Source organism: Puma concolor, chromosome B4, assembly GCF_028749965.1.
Source record: "Puma concolor isolate L17-30 chromosome B4, mPumCon1.1.hap2, whole genome shotgun sequence".
Lineage (NCBI taxonomy): Eukaryota > Metazoa > Chordata > Mammalia > Carnivora > Felidae > Puma > Puma concolor.
Window position 1 is genome coordinate 34024856 of NC_141673.1, and position 23370 is coordinate 34048225.

The 23370-nt window shown below is 36.2% G+C and overlaps 1 protein-coding gene across 2 annotated transcripts in view; it reads left to right on the top strand.

The window, feature by feature from the left end:
• The first annotated feature begins 1230 nt into the window (after positions 1 to 1230).
• RASSF9 (Ras association domain family member 9) overlaps positions 1231 to 23370 on the top strand; it is a 28416-nt gene continuing 6276 nt past the window's right edge. Inside the window, exons 1-2 of one of the 2 annotated variants that reach the window (XM_086712710.1) lie at positions 5097 to 5142; positions 23247 to 23268. In XM_086712710.1, the coding sequence (XP_086568836.1) occupies positions 5112 to 5142; positions 23247 to 23268 (53 nt within the window). In that variant the 5' untranslated portion in view covers positions 5097 to 5111. Of the gene's footprint in view, positions 1682 to 5096; positions 5143 to 23246; positions 23269 to 23370 lie in introns of those variants that run through there. The other variant, XM_025926416.2, reaches the window with a different exon arrangement.

Here is a 23370-nt window from a genome sequence, read left to right on the forward strand (position 1 = left end):
ACGTCATATAAAATGCATATGTGTTTATATACATGTAGAAATATAATATATAAAATATGGAGAACTGGAGAGCAATTATGATAGTAACTATTGGGGGGGAAATGATTTTTTTGAGCTCTGTGAAATCTTGTCTAAATCAATGCATATAAAACTTATAGAAACATTTGAGATCACTTTTGGTTGCTGTTGTTGGGGGTGAGGAGGATTCAAAGAAAGTGTATGCCTGCTACTTTGCCAAGGTCCAGAGATCCGCTAGCTTGAAGTGTGAGCCAGAAGGAACCCACCGTCCTTAGACTTCCTTTCCCTGGCTCCCTCCCCTAGCCTGGGAAGCCAAGCTGGCGTTGGTGGGAGGAGGGGAAGTGATGGGGCCGGACCAGGGTCAGCAGGAAAGGAGTTGGTGGGGGGCCCCCGAAATCCTAGCGTCCATGTCCTTGGGGAAATTATGCGGGCCCTGGCCCCTGGACGGCGCTTTCCCACGGCGGCGTGGCGGGAGCAAGGGAGTTCGGTGGTCACTGCACCTTGGCCTCCCGCACCCGCGTCTAGTCGCCCAGCTCTGCCAGGTTGCGCGGGTCGTGGGTTCGATTTCGCGTGGGAACAGGTGATGCCTCCTCTCACCGCTAGACCATCACTGCGCGCTTCAAGTTCCACGAAATCCTCCAAGTTCACTACTTGAGAGGCAGGAGCACACAGTTGGCTGGCTCTTCCTTCAAACTCACACAGCCCCCAAATCTCAGTAATGTTAAAGATGCGGCAGGGGTCGGTGTAAACACCCCAAATCCCGTCTGGTTCTGACTGCCCGTGCTGTGATCAGCCCTGGAGCGCTTTGGTCTTTTAGGTCCTTCAACTTTCGGAAAATGAACTTGAAAAGTGTGGATGCGTGGGGTTGGGGGAAACTCTTAGAATCTTGAACTCGGGGGCTCCTCTGAGTCCACCTTGATCCAGTCTCCGGCTTCGCTCCTCCTCCACGCATTTTAGAGCCCTGAACCCCCTCCCCCCCCCCCCCCCCTCCTCTGGGCAGGGGAATTTTGTGTCGAATCGGTAGACAGAAAGTTCTTGGCCCCCACTCTTGCTTGCTACGATCAGATTACTTCTCACAGACTGGAGCTGGTTGGGAGGTGGGGGTATTTACTTTTAATCCTTTTATATGTGTTCAGTTCACCTTGTGTGGTTGGGTGTGGAAAGCGGGGGAGGGGGGTTTCCCAAGGGAGTGAAATTCCCATTCCATGGATATTACCATGCCCGTGGGGTTGGCAGTTCTTAAAGTTTAACAAGTCTGCAAATAGCTACAGAACACAATAGAGCCCCCCTCCCTTCCTCTCTCTCTCTCTCTCTCTCTCTCTCTCCTCTCTCTCTTTCTTTTCCTGCTTCCAAACGCCTTCTTCGAGGCTGAAGCTGGGCAGGTCTCCAAAGGTGCAGCAGCCACAACAATCCAGCAGTTCAAAGTCAGGCAGCAATTGCACAACTACCAGCAACTCTCTGAGCCTGCTGCTAATGAGCTGAAAGCCAGGACCGTCTGAGGAGGTGAAGAGGAAGCTTCCAGCCCTCCTCCCTCCAATTCGAAATCCAGATATCTCCACACCCCACCCCAGATAACTCTGAGACACGGTCCTTGCTATTCGCTTGCCTGGGGGACCATGGCTCCCTTTGGAAGAAATTTGCTGAAGACTCGGCATAAAAACAGGTAAAGTTCAGCGTGTGTGTCCTCGGGGGCTTCTGTGTGAAAGTGTTATGTTTTGTTGCAATTAGATTATGATGAAAACTGTTAGGGGGGAAAGCTCTAGGGAATAAGGTTTTGTATTTATACTCAACTGGTGAGGTTATTATTCCAGTAACGGGGATCTCAGTGGCCTCAAGGATCACTGAAAAAAAAAAAAACAAAAAACAAAAAAACATATATATTCTTTTTGTTCCCCCTTTGACCAGTCCTGGTTCCACAACTAGCATCATCAGAATCTCTCTTTGTGTTGCGGGGCATATTTGAGAGTAGTGGGGAGGCACGTTTCATTTTGGTTCAGAGTTTTAGCATATTATAGGAAGGGTTAAATTTTTGATGAAGATAGAACTAGAATTTATTGGCCACTAATTAGAAGGAAAAACACAGCTGTAGATACAATCCGGAAACAATGCTTTGGCTCCCCTTTAAGTGGGGCATTCCTGAAACCTGGAAAGTTCCCAAAGTGAAAATACTTTGTAGAGAAACTTTTTGTGAACTGATTCTTTCAAGTATCTTTGGGAACTTTAGGTGGTTGTAGGCACCAAAGGAGGATTCAGTCAGCTGTCCTCCTTTGTCTGCATTATTAGAATTTTACTTTGGCTTGATTTTTTTGCTATTTCAAGCCTGCAATGCCCATAGTGTAAATGTGTAAAAAAATGTATTTCTCTCTTTGTTTTTCTCTGTCTCTCTGTCTCTGTCTCTGTCTCTGTCTCTCTCTCTCTCTCTCTCTCTCACACACACACACACAGATTTTCATTGAGTTAGTATGTGTGTTTCAGCCCTATTAAGTATTTTATTAACACTTCAAATGTTACATTTTTATGCCAAAACAATTTGAGGATCATTTTAGACATGGGCTTTACTCTTTTAAAATGTATTTATTTTGGAATAAAGGCTTTTCAATAACTCTTCTTTCCATCATGCGTGTTTGTACTTGTCATAATTTACTTAGGGTAAACTTAAAAGCATACAATTACATGGTAGGAAATGATACAATTATTTTAAGGTGTCTGCATGATAATATATAGTGATACAGTTTTAAAGTAAAGCTGCATACTTTGAGCTTAAATATCTACCTGTTTTTATTCCAAATGTATCCATGATTTAGTTGATTAAGTTTTCTGAAGAAACTAAAGCAACAATAATTAGTACTACAAAACTTTCTAAACCAGTTTTATTTGCTAATGATTTGGTAATGTGTCACAAATATGGCATTTCTGGTAATTAGTGAAACTATAGGTTACAACAAAGAAATATGTCTGATTATTTAAAAATATATATTAGTAATGGCTATTAAAAATAAGTTTGTATTTTCCTACTGTCAATGCATTAAAAAATATACCAGAAGGCTTCTCTTGCCAACAGAAAGTCTTCCTGCTTTTTAAGCGATTATTTAGTAGCACTGTTTGTGAAGTATGTTTGTTTAAATGCGATCAAAATATATAAAAAATCACTTGGGGAAAAGTTTGTGGTTTTATAAAACAAGTTGTGTTTTTGGCATGCTTTCTGAATACTAACTACCTGTGTAGTTCAGGGTTGTTGCATGTGTGTGCTTTTGTTTTTGATTTTGATTACTATTAATTCTAGAATTCTGTCAATGGTAAGCCAAATAACAGTTCAATATCACCTTGTGTGCACCCCTGAGAGTTTGCCCAGGGAAGTGCGTCCACTTTCGCTATCTCAATTTTGCCACTGTACCCTCTACCATTAAACTAGCTTTTCATTCAGGTGTGTATAACAAACAGTTTTTAATATGATATTTTCTATACAAAATTGTGAGAAAAATGGAGAGAATAAAAAATGAGGAGTTTAATAGTATTTCAGGTTTCTCTGAGGAAATGGAATGGTGTTCCCAGTGGTGATGCTTTATTGTGAATGTGTTTTGATGAAAGCGGTAATAGGATATGTGTAAGTTGCTCTAATAATTGAGTGTTTCCTGTTACGAATTTGTATTTTTCCAAGCCTTAAGAGAAATTAATCCACAGCAGTGGTCAGAAAGATAAAATATGGATATCTCAAACTAAGCAGCACATAAACCATGTGGTGTTTTGAGATAGAATAAATATATGTATTTTTTCAGTGTCCAGTATTGCTATAGATGAGATATTTTTATGTGTTTTTTTGTTCTGTTTTTTTTAACCTTTTCAAAGGTGAAACTACAGATGAAACTTAGTTACATGATTAAGTCTATCATTTTGTTTACTGCATTCCATAATGGCTTAAATAATCTTACTTGGACATATAGGAACTAAATATCTTTCCTTATATGACAGGTGACTCATCCTTTGATAGCAAATGTGATTGGTGATAAAACATTCATCTGATAAGCCATTCCTCAAATATATAGTATAGAATTCCTTGTAGAATGCAGAGGAAGAATTCCAGTGTTTGTGTATCTCCTGATACATAATTTCTACAAGTAAATTTCTACAAGTAAAATTTCTACAATTTGACCATAAATGCATCTTTGTCAGCAGGGAAAAAATACAGATTACTAGAAGAAATATCAGGAATTTGAGATCATGAAATTTTGGCAAAGTTTTGTATCGAACTTTTCCGGATCTGTTCTCTTTCTGTCTTTTCAAAGCATGAGGCAGAAAATCTTATAGAAAATATAAACTGTAAAACTTAGAGAGGGCAGTGCCGTATCTGTGTAATCACCATTGTGTGTTGTGCGTAGGACAGTGCCTGGCATATTATGGATCTGTAATACAGTTATTTATATAATTTTATAAATTACCTTATAAAAACCTTGTTACTATTTTATTCTGTGCTCATCATCTGAGGTCAGCAGGTATTGTATAAAAGTGAATACTTCATAAAGGGTAAAATCTAAAACCCAAATAAATACACAAATAATTTTATAGATTTGGACACCAAGTTAATCCTCCCCCACCAGATAATCTTTTCTAAATTTTAAGAAGCATTTAAATTTTTTAAAAAATGAGGCAACAGTCTCTTGGGAATTTGAGAATAATGTATGATCACAAATGATTATATTTTGGCACACAGAAATGGAGCCAGCCGAAAATCTTGATGTTCATAATCAGAATTAACCTTTTAAATTTTCTAATTGTAGTAACAATGCCACAAATGTTTCATCAGAAGGAAGACATAAGTTTTGCGGTTAGGATAAAAATTGCTGGCAAGATGGATGTTTTCTCTGAAATTAGAAGTATGGTTATTTGTGAATTCAGCAGAATGGAAAGCTATCATGTACTATTTTGTCTAACCTCAAATAAACACTTAAAATGTTCCTGAAATTGGATTAAGAAATGCCAGCTATTTGAGCATGTGCATCTTTTTAGTTCCCAGGATTTTCTGAAAGAGATTTCCCCTGATGATACCTGGTAACTTAAGTAGTTCTTAGTTGGCAACAGACAGCCCATTAGGAACAATGACTGGAATGCTTTATCCCTGGCAAAAATATACCAAGAGCAGGGAAGGCAGTGAAATTGAGCTCTAGGTTAAATCTTGAATCGTTGCTCAAACAACTATCAGCCAACTTAAAAATCCTCTACATAAGATCTTGTATTATGTACTGTATCAGTTCATGAAACATGTCAAGGTGAAATGTTCTTAAATGGACTTTTTGAGAAAAATGTTTAAAATTATAGCTGGTTAACATTTTGATTTAAAGAACATCTTTATTAGCTGGACCACATTACAGAAAGTTTTGCTGTTATTTGATTGGTATGCAGTTCCAGGAGATCTGATAATAGTTCTAAAAATTCACAAAAGTGTGTCTCTCTTGTTTTCATTTTAGTTCTGAAAATAGAATAAAGTTGAGGAGGGGCATATATTTACCTCTTCCGGGTGTATGAGGATACCAGTCCTTGATAGGGAATTTCTTTGTCTCTAGTATATTGGGTTTCTGAAACAAGGCAATATGTTATCTGTACTGTTCAACATGCTTCTGTGCTCTAATATTCTTTAATGTATGTTTTCTTAGGAGTTTTTAAAGACATGTTTTTGGCAAAAGACACACAACACATATAACCTTTCCTTTTTTAAAAAAATAGGTTGTGATTGTCATTCCTGTGTAACCTGTTATAATAATACACCTTCTAGACAACATTTGCATATTTGTTTATTATCATTTAAGAAAAATTATTAATGTGAATGGTCACCCAAGGGCAAAGTAATTACTTCGTGTAGATAAAATAGAATCTTGGGTACATGTTCAGCAGTGATAAGCAACATATTTTAAGAATAAGAATGATCAATGAGGATAAAATATGCTGACAAACAAGGGAAATTATCCTCAATGGTTTATATCTGCAGGCTAGAATGCCCTCTGTTTTTATGAATAAAGTGACTTAAGAGATCTATAAAACATTCTTGTTGAGTATACTCAGTAAGAACAGGGACCTAGATAATCAGTGAATAGGTTCTCAAATATCTGTTGATTGGATAAATGAATTCAACATATACTCTTCAAATACAGCTGGTCCCCATACAGTACTTGGATCAGAGTACATCAGTACATTTTCACTGAGTGGACGCATAGATAACTTAAAGAATGAATCCTTAAATTCAAGGTTGCCCTCTCATTATACCTGCTCCTAGGCTCAGCTCCTCTCTTTCAAATGGTGAATGGCCCTATTTGACAAATAGGCTTTACCAGGCTTCTGATAGAAAACAAACCAAGTGGCAGCGTAACTCATTCTTCTCAAGAAAAGCTCTTATTTCCCTTCATGTTCCTTGAGTGCAACCATGTATGTATATGGGTGAGGTTTGGCAGATGATGGTGAATGGCTATTATAGATATCACTGCAAAGTGTGGAACATTGCCTCCTCTTTTTGAGATAACAGGAAAATATGATTGGGAACTATTTGTTTTCTTACATGATATGAGGATTTATTCTCTTTGTATGAGAAAATTGTAGTTCATGAGACAAACGGAAAATTCTAGAACTAGGCAGAAAAATAAGAATTCCATCAGGGGCACCTGAGTGGCCCAGTTGGTTAAATATCTGACTCTTGATTTGGACTCAGGTCATGATTTCTCGGTATCATGAGATATCATGAGATATCATGAGATACTTGATCATGAGATCAAACCCTAATCAGGCTCCTAGAACCTGCTTGGGATTTTCTCTCCCTGAATCTCTGCCCTTCCTCCTGCTTGTGCTTTCTCAAAAGAAAGAAAGAAAGAAGGGAGGGAGGAAGGGAAGGAAAGAAGGAAGGAAGGAGGGAAGGGAGGGAAGGGAAGAAGGAAGAAAGGAGGGAAGGGAGGGAAGAAGGGAGGAAGGAGGGAAGGGAGGGAAGAAGGAAGGAAGGAGGGAAGGAAGGAAGGGAGGGAGGGAAAAAGGGAAGAAAGGAAGGAGAAAAGGAAGGATTACAGTAGGCATTGGGTTATATCTCCCATTTGCCATTACTAATTGTGTGCCCTAGGGCAAATATTTAATCTTTTTAATGCAAGAACAACAATAATGATAGCATGCAAAGGAAAATCCAAGTTTGACAATTGGAGGAGGATTGCTCTTTAATAGAATACACAATTATGAGTAAAACTATTACTAAGATCATTCTGGGGAAAACAGCTATGCAAATGAGGCAGCACTTATGTTTAAGCTTCATTAGCTGGCTTCAGGGTAAATCCACCTTTGCTAGCTCTTCTTATAACACTATGTGCCACTCTTCTGAGTGGTTTACATAATACTTAAAATAATGCTGTGAAGAAGGTACTATTATTTTTCCTATTTTCCATTTGAGGCAATTAAGACACAGAGCAGTGCAACAAATAATAAGTGGCAGAAACAGGATTCGAATCCATGCACCTAACCATTATTCTGTATGGCCCATTTAGGACTTAGTTTTCTCATCTCTAAAACAGTGTTAATTCATAGACAAATGGAATAGAATAGAGACTCCAGAATTGGACCCACAAAAGTATGGCCAACTAATCTTTGACAAAGCAGGAAAGAATATCCATTGGAAAAAAGACAGTATCTTTAACAAATGGTACTGGGAGAACTGGACAGCAACGTGCATAAGAATGAAACTAGACCATTTTCTTACACCATTCATAAAAATAAACGCAAAATGGACAAAGGACCTGAATATGAGACAGGAAACCATCGAAACCCTAGAGGAGAAAGTAGGAAAAAAACCTTTCTGACCTCAGCCGCAGCATTTTCTTACTTGACACATCTCTAAAGGCAAGGGAATTAAAAGCAAAAATGAACTATTGGGACCTCATGAAGATAAAAAGCTTCTGCACTGCAAAGAAAACAATCAACAAAACTAAAAGGCAACTGGCGGAATGGGAGAAGATTTTTGCAAATGACATATCAGACAAAGGGCTAGTATCCAAAAACTATAAAGAACTCACCAAACTCCACACCTGAAAAACAAATAATCCAGTGAAGAAATGGGCAGAAAACATGAATAGACACTTCTCTAAAGAAGACATCCAGATGGCCAACAGGCACATGAAAAGATGTTCAACGTCGCTCCTCATCAGGGAAATACAAATGAAAACCACACTGAGATATCACCTCACGCCAGTCAGAGTGTCCAAAATGAACAAATCAGGAGACTATAGATGCTGGAGAGGATGTGGAAAAATGGGAACCCTCTTGCACTGTTGGTGGGAATGCAAACTGGTATAGCCACTCTGGAAAACAGTGTGGAGTTTCCTCAAAAAATTAAAAATAGACCTACCCTATGACCCAGCAATAGCACTGCTAGGAATTTACCCAAGGGATACAGGAGTGCTGATGCGGAGGGGCACTTGTACCCCAATGTTTATAGCAGCACTCTCAACAATAGCCAAATTATGGAAAGAGCCTAAATGTCCATCAACTGATGAATGGATAAAGAAATTGTGGTTTATATACACAATGGAATACTACATGGCAATGAGAAAGAATGAAATATGGCCTTTTGTAGCAACGTGGATGGAACTGGAGAGTGTGATGCTAAGTGAAATAAGTCAGGCAGAGAAAGACAGATACCATATGTTTTCACTCTTATGTGGATCCTGAGAAACTTAACAGAAGACCATGGGGGAGGGGAAGGAAAAAAAAAGTTAGGGGAGGGAGCCAAACCATAAGAGACTCTTAAAAGCTGAGAATAAACTGAGTGTTGATGGGGAGTAGGAGGGAGGAAAGGGTGGGTGATGGGCACTGAAGAGGACACCTGTTGGGATGAGCAGTGGGTGTTGTATGGAAACCAATTTGACAATAAATTTCATATTGAAAAAAAAAAAGAAAAGCTAGATCTGAAAAGTGAAAAAGTAATCAATCTGAATTGAAAACAATTGAAAAATAAAATGAAAATTAAAAATAAATAAATAAATAAATAAATAAATAAAATAGTGTTAATTCTAAACCACCTAGTGTGAGACTAAATCTGATTATATTTAAAAGACAGCACAGTACTAAGATAGTAATGAAATCTCAGTAAATATTCACTCCTGTTCAGGCCTGTAGGATTGAAATGCTATGAACTATATCTCTTAAGTTTTTAATATTTACACATGGTATGATATTTTGGGCCTTGAAATCTCAACTCAGAACTTCTGTATTGCCACTGATGTCTTTTCCTCCTTAGATACAAATAAGTATATTATAAATTACTGAATATGATTAGAAATGAGTTTACCAAAGTTGTACAAAACTATCTTTGCCGGGGGAACCTGGGTAGCTCAGTTGATGACTCAGTCAGATGTTTAGTTTGACTCTTGATCTCAGGGTCCTGAGTTTGGGTCCCATGCTGGGCATGAAACCTGCTTAAAAAAAAAAAAAAAAAAAAAGAAAACAAAACTGTTTTTAGAGCTTGATGTAATATTTGAATTTGAACAGCTTTTAGGTTCAATCCTCACACTTCTTTAGAGCCAAATTGTGATACCATTAATGATTTTGCAAGGTGTAACATACCATAGTTTAAGGGATGTTTCCTTATGTGTCTTTGAGAAGTTTTCATAAAAAGAAAGGATACATAATTTAAATATTTCTATCTTATCTTTGTCTAATAAAATGAAAGATTGAGTTCGATTTTTAAATCCCTTTAATTTCTAAACTTCTATGATTTTAAAATGTCCTCTGCAGAGTAGAATTTAATTCTCTTGCCTTGCTTTTACCTTTTAAAGATAACTTTTTTTTTTTTTAATTTTTTTTTTCAACGTTTATTTATTTTTGGGACAGAGAGAGACAGAGCATGAACGGGGGAGGGGCAGAGAGAGAGGGAGACACAGAATCGGAAACAGGCTCCAGGCTCTGAGCCATCAGCCCAGAGCCCGACGCGGGGCTCGAACTCACGGACCGCGAGATCGTGACCTGACTGAAGTCGGACGCTTAACCGACTGCGCCACCCAGGCGCCCCTAAAGATAACTTTTAATAACAGCATTAAAAGAAGGATTTTTTTTGTGCGTGTATAATTTTATTTTACCTAAAACATGATGCACTGCCACATAACATCTACCACAAAATGTTGCCTTATGGTAAAGCTCAAAAGTGTTTATTTCCACTTATAAAAAAATGGGATTACTTTATAAATTATACTATCTAAGAATTATTGAGTGTTTGCTATTTGATATGCACAAGTTTTAGTTTAATAAAACAAATATATGAATGTTAAGAGTAGCTATCTTTTTATTTTAGCTCTTTAGGATTGGTAAACTCTGCATTTGGTATTGTACCAGACATGCAAAGACACAACCTAATTCCTAAGAGATTAAACTAATTGAGAGAACAGTACTGTAGTTAAATATCTCAAGCATGAACTTTCTTTTAAATCACCCTTCCATGGGAAACTGTCCTTGACAGGGTAGGTAAAATCACAATCTTTATGATGCAATTAAGAAGATGAGAGTATACTTGCTTGCAGTGGAAGAAGGCTGTTCCTTGGTACATTAGGTGCTCAGTAAATGTTTTTGATTGCCTCTAAGTAGAAGTAAAAGAGGAGTGCATGGAGGAAAAAATAATAATAATAAAAGGAGCATCATCATAATTAGATAGCATTTATTAAACTCCCACAGTTAGGTGACAGGCTTGGACAAGAGTAGGGAACACAGTAAGATGTGTAAAAAGATGTAGGAGGGGGCTGAATCACACAATGGTAAGACTGACTAAGATAGGATAATCAAGAGATAAGGATCGAGAAGCAGACAGAAATATGGTCAGTTTGGCAAGAATCCATAATCTTGGTGGGGTTGGTAAAAAGAAAGCATTTACAATTGAGGAAGTGCACAGAAAAAATTTAAGGATGTGTCTATATAGCAGTATTAGATTTACAATCTAATAATTATATTACATTGGTCAGTTTACCAGTTCATAAAACTGAGTTATTCTGCTTTGTAAATATTTTAAATTTTTGTTAATGCGATAGTGGTCCAACTTTAGCAAGTTTTTATGCTCACTAATTATGGTATACAGTTGACAGGAGTTTTGTAGCCAAGCCTTCCTGATATACTGCACAGTACATGCTTGTTCTCAACCAATGACTAGGATTTTTTACAGCCACCTCAAATACTTCTAGTTACTCTACTCTTCATTTACTCTGATTTTTTTCTGTCCAAAAATTCCCTGCAGCTATGGGTAACTGAGGGTACTTAAGATCCAATAGCAGAGCATTAGTTTGGGGAGACCATGGTCTTTCATAGTAGAGCCTGAGGATACCCACCCTCAGATCTGCACGTAAGGATCTTACATTTGCCTAGAAGCCATGAAAGATGATATTGAAAATCCATGGGTAGACATACAATAACCACAATCTCATATGAAGAAAATAGTTGTATACAATTAGGAAAAGTACTTGTGAGGCTATAGTGGATGTTTGAGATTCCATCCTTTTTAATAGTGTGGGAAGTTAGGCACTTTTTAGCAGTGGGCCACAATGTATTAGCCTTGGTTTCTTGGCTGCCTGGGCTATTCTTGTAGTGAAAGTCAAAAGAATTTCTTCCCAGAGCTATTAATAATAGGCATGAGATTTAGACTAAGTTACTTTTTTAAAAAAATGTTGATCATCTTTTTTTTAATTTTTTTAACGTTTTATTTATTTTTGAGACAGGGAGAGACAGAGCATGAATAGGGGAGAGTCAGACAGAGAGAAACACAGAATCTGAAACAGGCTCCAGGCTCTGAGCTGTCAGCACAGAGCCCGACGCGGGGCTCGAACTCATGGACCGAGAGATCATGACCTGAGCCGAAGTCGGCCACTTAACCAACTGAGCCACCCAGGTGCCCCAAAATGTTCATCATCTTTACTGGTTCTACCTTTAGTTAGGAGAACTTAACGTGATTATAGTTTCCAGGATTAAGTGAAATGACAGTGTGTGTTATATGATACCTTACAAAGTCTGAGCATACTACCAGACTACTTACTTATCTGCCTTAGCTTCTAAAAACAAAACATTCATCAACTATCCTGCTTTGTCAGATTTGGCAACTACTTACATATATTTGCTTTGTGATGACTCAAGATGATGGTTATTTGATGATTTTTAAAAATTCATAAATATTAAATTAGCCACACGTTTTGGGGGGCATGATGAAAGAACAAAGAGGAATCAGATATGGATCATGCTTTTAAGGAATTTGCTGGTTAGCAGGTACACAGACATACATAAATTATTAAAGTACAGGGCAGGCGTTTTAAAGTATATTCAATGAGAAATATTTATTTACCTTATAATATGTGCCACATGTTATTTTAGATGTTAAGGATGAAATAGTGAGAAAGATCATCAAGATATCAGCCCTTGAACTGATGGTGTAGTGGGGGCCAGGCAGGCAATAAACAAACAATAAATGAACAAGACATGTCAGATAGTGATTATTGTTAAAAGAGTCACTACGGAGGCAGAATTTTTTAACTATTTTTATTAGTTTATTTATTTTGAGAGACAGAGAGTGAGCAGGGGAGGGGCAGAGAGTGAGGGGGAGAGAGAGAATCTCAAGCAGGCTCCACGTTGTCAATGCAGAGCCCGACGTGGGTCTCAATCCCACGAACCGCTAGATCAGGACCTGAGCTGAGACCAAGAGCTGGATGCTTAACCGAATAAGCCACCCAGGCACCCCTGGAGGCAGAATTTATACGAATTCAACACTGAGTGGATAGGGCAGTAGACAATATCAGGATGAAAAACAAAGAATCAATGATAACTATAAATTTGGGCTTGAGTAACTGGGAACATAGTGGTATGATCATAAAGAACAGAAAAAAATGGCAGACGTAATTTTAGGAAGGGAAGAACATCAGGATGAAGAGTGAAAAATTCAAGGTGTAATTTGTGTGTTTCCAAATATTCCACCTCCAAACACCTGGTGTTTGGACACAACACACCTGAGTTGGGACTGTGAAAGCAGCCTTTCATCCAGCCTACTCTGCTGCCTCTTGACATCTATATGGGACTGATTAATATGGAGCATACTGCACCTGGAACAGGGCTCGAAAGGCAAAACATTGGTTTCCCAGTCAGGGCCTTCAAGCTGACTAATCCTATGTCAAACCTACTCAATCTCCAGGAAGCATTTAGTGCCCATCCTTTTAGTGATCCTTTAATTATCACCTTAGTTGAAATTACTTCCAAGCATGGCCATCACTTCTAAGGGATTACAGATTTCTTCTGTTTAAAGATTTGGTTATTTTGACCTTTATATCCCCTAGAGAGTCATATGTAGAATTATGTAGATATGGGAGTTTAAATAATGTCTTAGTATTTAGATAAATAAAATCTAGATTTTGGGTGCAGGTAAATCATCTAGGTCAGGAGTTGGCAAACATTTTGTGTAAAGGCCACATAACCAATGTTTTAGGTTTTGGGGGCCATAATGTCACCATCCCAACTACTCAACTCCGTCAGTGTAGCATGAAAACAACCACGGACAATATATAATTAAATGGGCATGACTATATACCAACAAAACTTTATTTACAAAAATAGGTGGTGGGACAACTGTAACTACACGGCCCTAGTTGACTGAAAATTTCTTTTTGTTTACTTCCCCCAAACACACTTCTACCTCCCTGCTGCAAAATAATAATAAATAAATAAATAAATAAATAAATAAATAAAACCAAACCAAAACAAAAGAAAGAACATTTAACATCGACTGTGTTAGGCACTTAGGCTTCAAAGATGAATGATTCAGTCCAGGACCTACCTGGCAAAATAGAAAAAAGGTAGAAAATGCTATTACTGAACGCATCAAGAAGGAGCACCCATTTCCATCTGGGGTGGCAGGAATGGGGTTATTCAGAGAAGGTAAGGGAATTTTCCTAGTGAAAGTGACATTTAAGAAGAGTAAGAGTTAGCTTCAGGCAAGGAAATAGGTTATAGAAAATCTCAGAATGAAAACAAAACCATGGCAGATGTAGTCCAGTCTAGAAATCCATAGGGTGATACATATGGCATCCCTTGGAACTATGAGAGATCAGGGAGAAGTTAGGGGTAGCTAGTTATGTGCATATTAATATGCATATCAAAGAGTGCTTGCCTATGATATGGGGGAATCTGATCATGGAAGGAATCCTAGGAGTAGGCAGGAGAGAGAGAAAGCAGGAGAGAGAGGGGGAAGAGCAGAGACAGGAGAGACAGGGAGAAAAAGGAAGAGAGAGTAATTGAAAAAGGACTTAGAAACCATTTAAAGATTTTAATGAAGGAAGGTATACTGGTAGACTTACAGTTTAAAAAGGGCAGCCTGGCAATATTGTGAAGCACAAATGTGAAGTGGGCAAAAGTTTGTAATAAGACAATATGTAATAACTTACTATAGTAATCCGTTGTGAAACTGAGAGTTGTCTGAATCATAGCAGTGGTGATTGACATAAATGTGCATATGTGAGACATTTGGGAGAATGAATAAGACAGACTTAGTGACTGGTTGTTAAAGGGGGATGAGATAGAGAAAAGAATCTAAGGGAAGGGAAACAAAAATAATATAAAAACAGGGAGGGGGACAAAACAGAAGAGATTCATAAATATGGAGAACAAACTGAGGGTTGTGTAGCGGGGATGGGCTAAATGGGTAAGGGGCACTATGGAATCTCCTCCTGAAATCATTGTTGCACTATATGCTAACTAATTTGGATGTAAATTTTTAAAAATAAAAAAAGAAAATTAAAAAAAAAAGAAAAGAATCTAGAAAGATCCAAGTTTTTAAGCTTGAGAGAAAAGGTGGTGGGATGGTGATTACAGTCAGTAGGGTGGGGAATCAGGAGGTGAATAGTTTGTAATATGAGTGGAGAGGATGATGAATTAGTTTTGATCAGTAAAATTTGAGTTTCCTATGGATTATACACTATAAATATGAAGTAAGCATGAAAAATGGAGGTTGAGAATATGAATCCACAGCTCAAGGGCAAAATATTTAGATTTGGGATTATTAGCATACAATTGACTGATAAGGTTGTGGACAATATTAGACCTACCCACAAAATGTGTACAGTGAGACAAAAAATGAGTCACAGGAACTTGGGGGATTTTATTTGTATCAGCTATTACCTATTGCATAATAAAACATCCTAAAAATTAGTGGCTGAAAACAACTTGTTATTTGTCTTGATTCTTTTTTTCTTTGGAGATATTTTTTAATTTAAATTTTGGTTAACATATCATGCAATATTGGTTTCCGGAGTAGAACTCAGTGATTCGTCACTAACATGCAATATCCAGTGCTCGTCACTAGTGCCTTTCTAATACCCATCACCCATCTAGCCCATCCTCCCCTGCCACCTCGCTCTAACCCAGAGTTTGTTCTTATCATCAAGAGTCTCTTACGGTTTGTTTCCATCTCTCCTTTTTTCCACTGTCTGGATTATTTTTTATTTTTATTTTTGTTATTTTTAAATATTTATTTATTTATTTACTTATTTATTTATTTATTTATATGTCTTGATTCTGTGGGTGAACTGGGGGTGGTTCTTCTGCGGGTTTCACCTGGGAAGGAAAGGTCACGGTGCATAATGTTACAAAGAGGTCAAGTCAGATCAGTTCCGGAAATGGCTGCTGGGTTTGACAGTTAGGAGATCTCCAATAAGCCTAAGAAGAAATGTGTCTGTTGGGGGTGGGTGGGGCGGAAGTCACTTTATGGTGGGTTGCTATTACTGAAAAGTGAAGAACTAGAGAAAGTGTGGATTCCTATTTGAGTTTGTGAACAAAAGATAGGTGGTGGGAATATGTGGCCAAAATGAGGGTGGTTACAACATGACAGGATAGTCGGAAGGTCCAGAGGAAAAGGTAGAAGATTAAAAAAAAAATTAAGAAGGGATAAATTCTGAAGCAAAGTTCTAGAGGAGGTGGAGGCAGCGAAATTCGGAGCATATTTAAAATTTAAGGTTTGGGGAAGGTAAACGGATTCAGGATGCTTTTGACATGGATGAACAATTCTCTTATCAGCGATATTTTCAAGTATCTCCTTTTTTAAAACAAAATGGCATCACCGGCCCTGGTATGTTCATATTTCTACACGTTGTAAACTTGTTATTGCCCTTTAGGTAATTTATTTGCAACTAATGTGAAGGGCTGATTATTTCAGATGAAGCTTCTATTTGGAAGCTGTGTGCTATTACCTTTTATTATAGAATATGTTCAGAAAGTGGAAATCAGGGATAAAGGGTCTCATCTTGTGTTTTCAGCTATCCTATTGGGTAATTCAAATTCCTACATGTCTCTAGTGCCCCATGCCAACACATTTCAGAATACGTTTAGAGAGGGAAGAGTAGGTGGCTGCCGGCAGATGCGAGCTAAAAGAGTCACGATCATCAGGAAATATCTTCCACCAAGTAGGCAAAACCAATTATGGACTTAGCTGCCCACAGGAAAACTCATGTTAAAAGTTGACAGAACCACAACTATCATTAAACTAAATATTCAGGCTAAGCAATGTTCCTTTAATGAATATGCTTTCTTGTTATAAAATATTTCTCTGAAAAGTACAAATCAGCAAGGAAACTTAAGTTATTTGCCAGGCACAGGTAACAATGGGAAATAAGCATAAGAATTTCCAATGAGATTAGATATTTGCTCAACATTTCTTCTGGTAAATACTACATGTTAAATATTTATAGTTTGATTAAATCAATTTCCGGAATCCGAACCATGAACCTGGTTTACTTAACCCCCATTGTCTCCAATACACATTCTTTACACATTCCTTTCCCTTTTGTCTGTTTATGGGAATTATGTATTATAGCTACCCTGCAATTATTTTATGTAGAGGGCTTTTCTTACTGCGCATGCTTGGCTTACTTCCTAGAAAATTAAACTAGCATTAGAACATAAACCTAGTGATTTTTTTCTGTGTGTGTGTGTGTGTGTGTGTTTGCGTGTATCCTTAACCTCCTGTGCCTCAGTTTCCTAATCTGTAAAATATATTTAACAATACCACCCATATGGTAGGGTTGTTATTAAAATTAACTGAGTTAATATATATAAAGCCCTTACAACAATGCCTGACATGTACTAAGCATTCAACAAAGCGAGCTATTATCCAATGTATCCTCTCATACACACACACCTCTCCCCAGTCACTCTACTATTTTCTAAGTAACTGTCCTTCATTTACCAAGTCCACACATAATCATGTGAAATCACTATTTGAAAGGATCTTCTTGGTGCACCTAGGTAGTTCAGTGGGTTGAACATCTGACTCTTAATCACAGCTCAGTTCTTGATCTCAGTGTTGTGATTTCAAGTCCCCTGTTGGACTCCACACTGGGTACATACTTAAAAAAAAAAAAAAGTGTGAGGTCTACTTTACAGATGAAATCTTAAATATTTTTATTTATTTATTTTTAAGTAAACTCTACCCCCAAAATAGGGCTTGAACTCATGACCCCAAGATCAACAGTTGCAAGCTGCACCAACTGAGCCAGCCAAGCACCCCTATGGACAAGATCTAAATCAACATATTGCTCAAATTAAATCTCTTGAACCTCTTTTATTTACTCGGACTTTCTACAAAGAGTTATAGAAGTGGAGAATATATTGAAAACATTGAGGTCAATTACTGTTTTTATTATTATTTATTAAATAGGACTTAAGTTTTGTTATTTTTTTTTAGGTTTTGGAATTCCATAGCATATTTGTTCAGAGTGTATCTCATGATTTTCAATATTGTTTAAGATGATCTTGAATTTTCAAAATATCTCTTTGTAAGCATATCTTTGCTGCTTCTGAGCTATATGACAAATTCCTGAACATAAGGATCATCTTATCTTGCATTTTATCCTCCCCATTTATTCACATTAGCTAAAACTACTGTTTCATTGACAAATGAATGTTGAAGCAAGTTATAAAAACTCATACACCATAATTCAGAATGGACAGCTTATTTGGAGGATAGCTAACTTCGTATGGATTCAGTTAATTTATATAGAACTTTTTTTTATTTTTAATACCTTTTTTTCTTTTGAGAGAGATTTTGTACTCAGGAGCCTGTGCAAGAAGGGATGCAGGGGACAGGAAGAAGGAGAGAGGGAGAAGGAGAAGGAGAGGGAGAGGGAGGGGGAGATGAAGAGGGAGGAGGAGGGGGAGAGGAGGGGGAGAAGAGGAGGGGGAGGGGGAGAGGGGGAGAGGGGGAGGAAATCTTAAACAGGTTCCACACCCAGCATGGAGCCATCATCTGAGCCAAAAGTCACCCAAGCATCCCTTTTTAAAAATACATTTAAGCCTTTATCTTTACCCAATTTTGTTTCTAGATTTCTGTTTGTGTTTGGGTCATTCCTTTTCTCTTATTACAAAGCTGCCCAATCATATACAAAATAAAAATTTTCTATAACATAATAATGATAAAACTAAGTAACTTATTAGCTAAACTAGTTATAGTTGTACTGTGATAATTTTGATTATCGGGAAAAGATGCTATTAAATTTGAAAGTATGATATCTTATTTTGAAAATAGCCTGTGACTTATAATTTAAACATTCAGCAACCAAATTGATTATTTATGGCATCCTCAGCATTTTAAATTTTATCATTGGTATGGAGTTAAGCTTGTAAACTCAAATATTAGTTTATAACCTTTGGTATGGAACTTAATTTGGTAAACTTGCTTTTTATCATCATCCATTTTTATTCTTTAATGAATTATATGCTTTAATTCAAAGAAATGTGAATTCCTACAAGGTATTATCAGACTTGAGCCTGAGATAAATATACTGAAATCAAATTTCTTTTCTTATTATTGTTTTGTAGCTCTCTTTTCTATTCATCATTTCTGAAACTTTCATTGTTGGGTTATTCTATCTCTATGTGTTATTTACTGACGTGTTTTTAATATGAGTGCCACATACAGTGAGCTACATGTTGAATAGTTAAAAGGACGGGACTTCATACCCTGTGAGAGTTATAATTTATTTGGGTACGGTGTTTTGCAAAAGAACTGCCTAAGAATGGTTTTTATAACTTCATACTCACCCATCGTACCTATAAAAAAAATCTATTATGAGGCATTAAAATCTTCTTTCTCCTGGATCAGAATCTCCTTGCAGGAACTTTTTTTTCTTTCTGTATTGCTATTTGTATTTCATTTATCAGAATAGAGGACACAAAAATGAATGACATATGTATTCATACTGTATCAGTTCCAGTTGTGTTCCTTGATATGGCATGGAACTGCACAGTGATATCAAAATAAAATTAACTCCTCTATCTTCTGAGGATTAGAAATGTGTTTTGAGGTTTAAGAGATAATTTGAAGGGAATATTCATAATGTTTGCTTTGTATTCAGCAATCGGCACGAATGACCAGATATCTATCTATGTATCTATTTATTTATTTCTTTGTTTGTTTATTTTGATTTTTAAAAAATGTTTATTTTTGAGAGAGAGAGAGTGCACAGGTTCACTAACTGAGCCACCCAGGTGCCCCAAGTCCTAATTAGTTTTAGATGTCAAATTTCAATTAAAGTTTAATGTCTACTATGTACTAGGAATAAATGTTACTCTTTGATTTATTCTCCTGTGCCTCAACTTCAGTGCCCTTTTCCTCTGGATAGCTGAATAAAGATGGCCAAAGTTTGGGACACCTGGGTGGCTGAGTTTAAGTGTCTGACTCTAGGTTTCAGTTCAGGTCATGATCTCACAGTTGGTTAGCTCGAGCCCTGCATCGGGCTTTGCGCTGACAGCACAGTGTCTCCTTGGGACTATTTCTCTTCATGTTTCTCTGCTCCTCCCCATCTCTCTCTCTCTCTCTCTCTCTCAAAATAAATAAACTTAAAAAAAATGGCCAAAGTTTATCCATTTATCTTCATTTTTCTCTGCTTTCATACTGAATTTTTTGTCAGTAAATATATATTTTCTGAGATCTTCAAGTTGGCATTGTAGTATCTTAGTAAATTCTTTATCTTAAAACTTCCTGATTTAGACAATTTATTTTCTGATGCTTTGTGCATAATTACTCAATAAAATTATTGAAGAAATACTTGAGTGTGTGAATATTGCATTTGTAATTACAAGCCAACTCATCTTAATTCTGTATATTTGTTTTTGTGATGTTAATATTAATTATCAATGGAGAAATATTTTTAATTTCCGGTTTGACAGTAGAGTGAATTCAGAATTCCAGTATTTAATTTTAATTATTATTTCAGCGTGAATATGGAAAAATACTTGTAAGTGAAGTTAATACATGCTGTTGAAGAATTTTACTTAGCATAGAAATCTTAATTTTTTGGTGATATCCCAAAAAAGGCACACACTGAATAATGAAATTCTTGCAGAATAATATATATATTTTAGTGTAGTGCAACTCATTAGCACAATTTTAATCAAAATCAGAGAGTTATAAAATGAGAGAAAGATTAAAAGCATTCTTGGATCATCTGTGAGCTACAGATTATATTAATGATGTTTTTAAGTGTTTCTTATTATCCAAACAGTTAGTTATATTGGAAGTACACATGCAAAAAAAAAAAAAAAAATTGACAACTGGAACCAGGTGGAAAAATATTGTTAGACAGGTTGGAAAGTATTTGTAAAATAATATTGTTAACTACTATAGCAAGGTCAGTAAGATTGCTGAATAAGCATACTAAAAACACTACGCCCCTCTCTGCATTAAATAATAACAGTAATTTTGTTATTAGTTTAATAACCTGTATTTACCCAGTACATTTTTCACAATTCTCTAAGCTCTTTTACTCATTCTCTTATTTGATATTTGTAGCAACCTTGTGAAAAATGTGAGTCAGATATTACAGTATTACAGTGAAGGGTACAGAGGATTAGAAAAAAAATGATTTCTCGGAATTCACAATGACTTAGTGATAGCTAAGATGAAATCATAAATTGAAAATTTCAGGTCCATTTGTTCCCACTACACTTTTTTGCACATCTTCACAAATAAATGTTATTAATGTTTCAGAGGGAAAAAATTTGAAGCATGTGATAAAATGCTGTAAATGTTATTTTCTTCTGTATAAATAACTAATTTTCTAACTGGTTTAAAATAAATTAACCAGAGGTGTGATAAGTGAGAAAACAGAATATTTTCATGATAATCTTGGGGTATATGCAATATTATCATATTTAATAAAGTATTAAAATACGTAATTAAAAACAGTATGCGAGTAAGAAATGTCATGTATACTACATAGTTATAGACATAGTGTAATATATATTTAGAATATGTAGTAAAATCTGTTGAATATTTCAATTTAGTTTTAATTCAGTTTCCAGTGAGTACAACATAGTAAAAGATGATTATATGAAACAGTTCTGTATTGATGGGAGTCACAGACCTTAGATATTTAGATATTAATAGCATTTTCCTCTATTTCTCATTAATCATTCTTGAAATAGACTAATGAGTTCAAGTCAAAACACAATATAATCTTATTCAATTTTTCAAATATATTTCATTGTACAATTCCTTAATTTTTATTGATCTTTCTGTTTTTAATTAGAAGCAAAATTTGAGGTTCACTACTTTATGTAAGGCATTTAAATTTTTTTTTATTCATTGGTTTTGCTTCCTTAAAGTGGATACCATAACGTAAATAACCTTGATACATGTGAAAATATGATAACTGATTTACATCTTCCTGGTTATATTATTTATTCAGGAAATTTCATTGAAAATAAGATATAAGGAATGTTTAGTACCATACTTTGAAGTTTATTTATATATTTTTCAGTAATCTCTACATCCAACATGGGGTTCGAACTCATGACCCCAAGATCAAGAGTCAAGAGTCACATGCTCTTCTGACTGGGCCAGCCAGATGCCCCACTGAGTACTGTACTTTGAAGCCATGATCTGACTAAATTCTGGTTTATAGAATTTCATATCTTCTTACAGTTTGTATGAGTGAACATTTATCAAAATAACGGAGAATTTAGATTGGTGTCAATTAAATGTGAGCATAGTAGTTATTTTATTCTTATACATGTACAATTTTTGAGTAAATGTTTTTACTTTACAATGTAATCTAAAAGTTATAAATTTTAAATCCTATAACCCAAGCAAACCCCAGTTTATAACCATTTGAACTACATGAATAATATACACTTGCAGTTATGGTATTTTTATATAACCTCTTATCTGGATGTCCACCTGTTGGTTACTCCCTCCTAGACTATCTAGAGAGAATCATTCCTGCAGCCTCCATCCATGTTAACCTTACTATCTGCCATTAATCCCTTTGTCAGTACTCCTTTCATATTATACACTTAGATACATAAGACTCTCTCAATACTTGCTTTTATCCTAGAAAGTCAATGAAATAATTACAGATTTGAAGGAAGGCAAATTTATATTTATAAATGTATATTTATAATAAAGCCAGGAGTTTGATTATACTAGGTGGAAAATTAATTTTATATGAAAAATGCATTGAGCTTTAAGCAATTAATTTAAAAATAATTTTAAGAATGTAAGCAGTTCATAAATAGGGAAATATTTGTGAGTAGGTATTCATAATGGCTATTATAATTTATTTTCAGGGATTAGTCGTAAATTGATATCAAAAGCCAGAGTTGGAAAGAACACTTCTACCTTCTAGTTTTGTGAGTTTTGGCAAGTAACTTAACTTCTCTTTGTCTCAGTTCCCTCATCTGTAGGATTGGGATGATATTACTGTCTACAGTACACAGGAGTTCTTAAAAATCAAGGGTGCTGCAAGTCAAGAAATGCCTAAAGTAAAAGTAACTTTGTTGGTTTAAAAATAGCAAATATTAACAAACGCAATTCCAATATACAGGAAAAAAAATAATTTGTGCTCTTAAGTAATTTTGAGTGAGCAAGGGCAAAGTATAGAGAGCTGAGAAGAAAAAGAAAAAAAAATATTGTTAATCAGATTGACAATGTGTCTATTTATAAGTGAAACTAAAGCACTGCGATAAAAATAGAGAATAGAAATGAATTATTGAGATAAGGCATTTATAAATTAAAGCTCTATTACCTTTCACTTTTTGTGTGGTTATAGTATGTTCTCTGTAAAGTTTCAGGTCCAGTAAAATTTTTATCCCTTATTTCCCCAATAAACATATATAAAAGCAATACAGGGGCACCTGGGTGGCTCAGTCAGTTGAGTGTCCGACTTCAGCTCAGGTCATGATCTCGTGGTTTGTGGGTTCGAGCCCTGCGTCGACAGGCTCAGAGCCTGGAGCCTGCTTTGGATTCTGTGTCTCAGCCTCTCTCTGCCCCTCCCATGCTCATGCTCATGCTCTGTCTCTCAGTAATAAATAAATGTTAATTTTTTT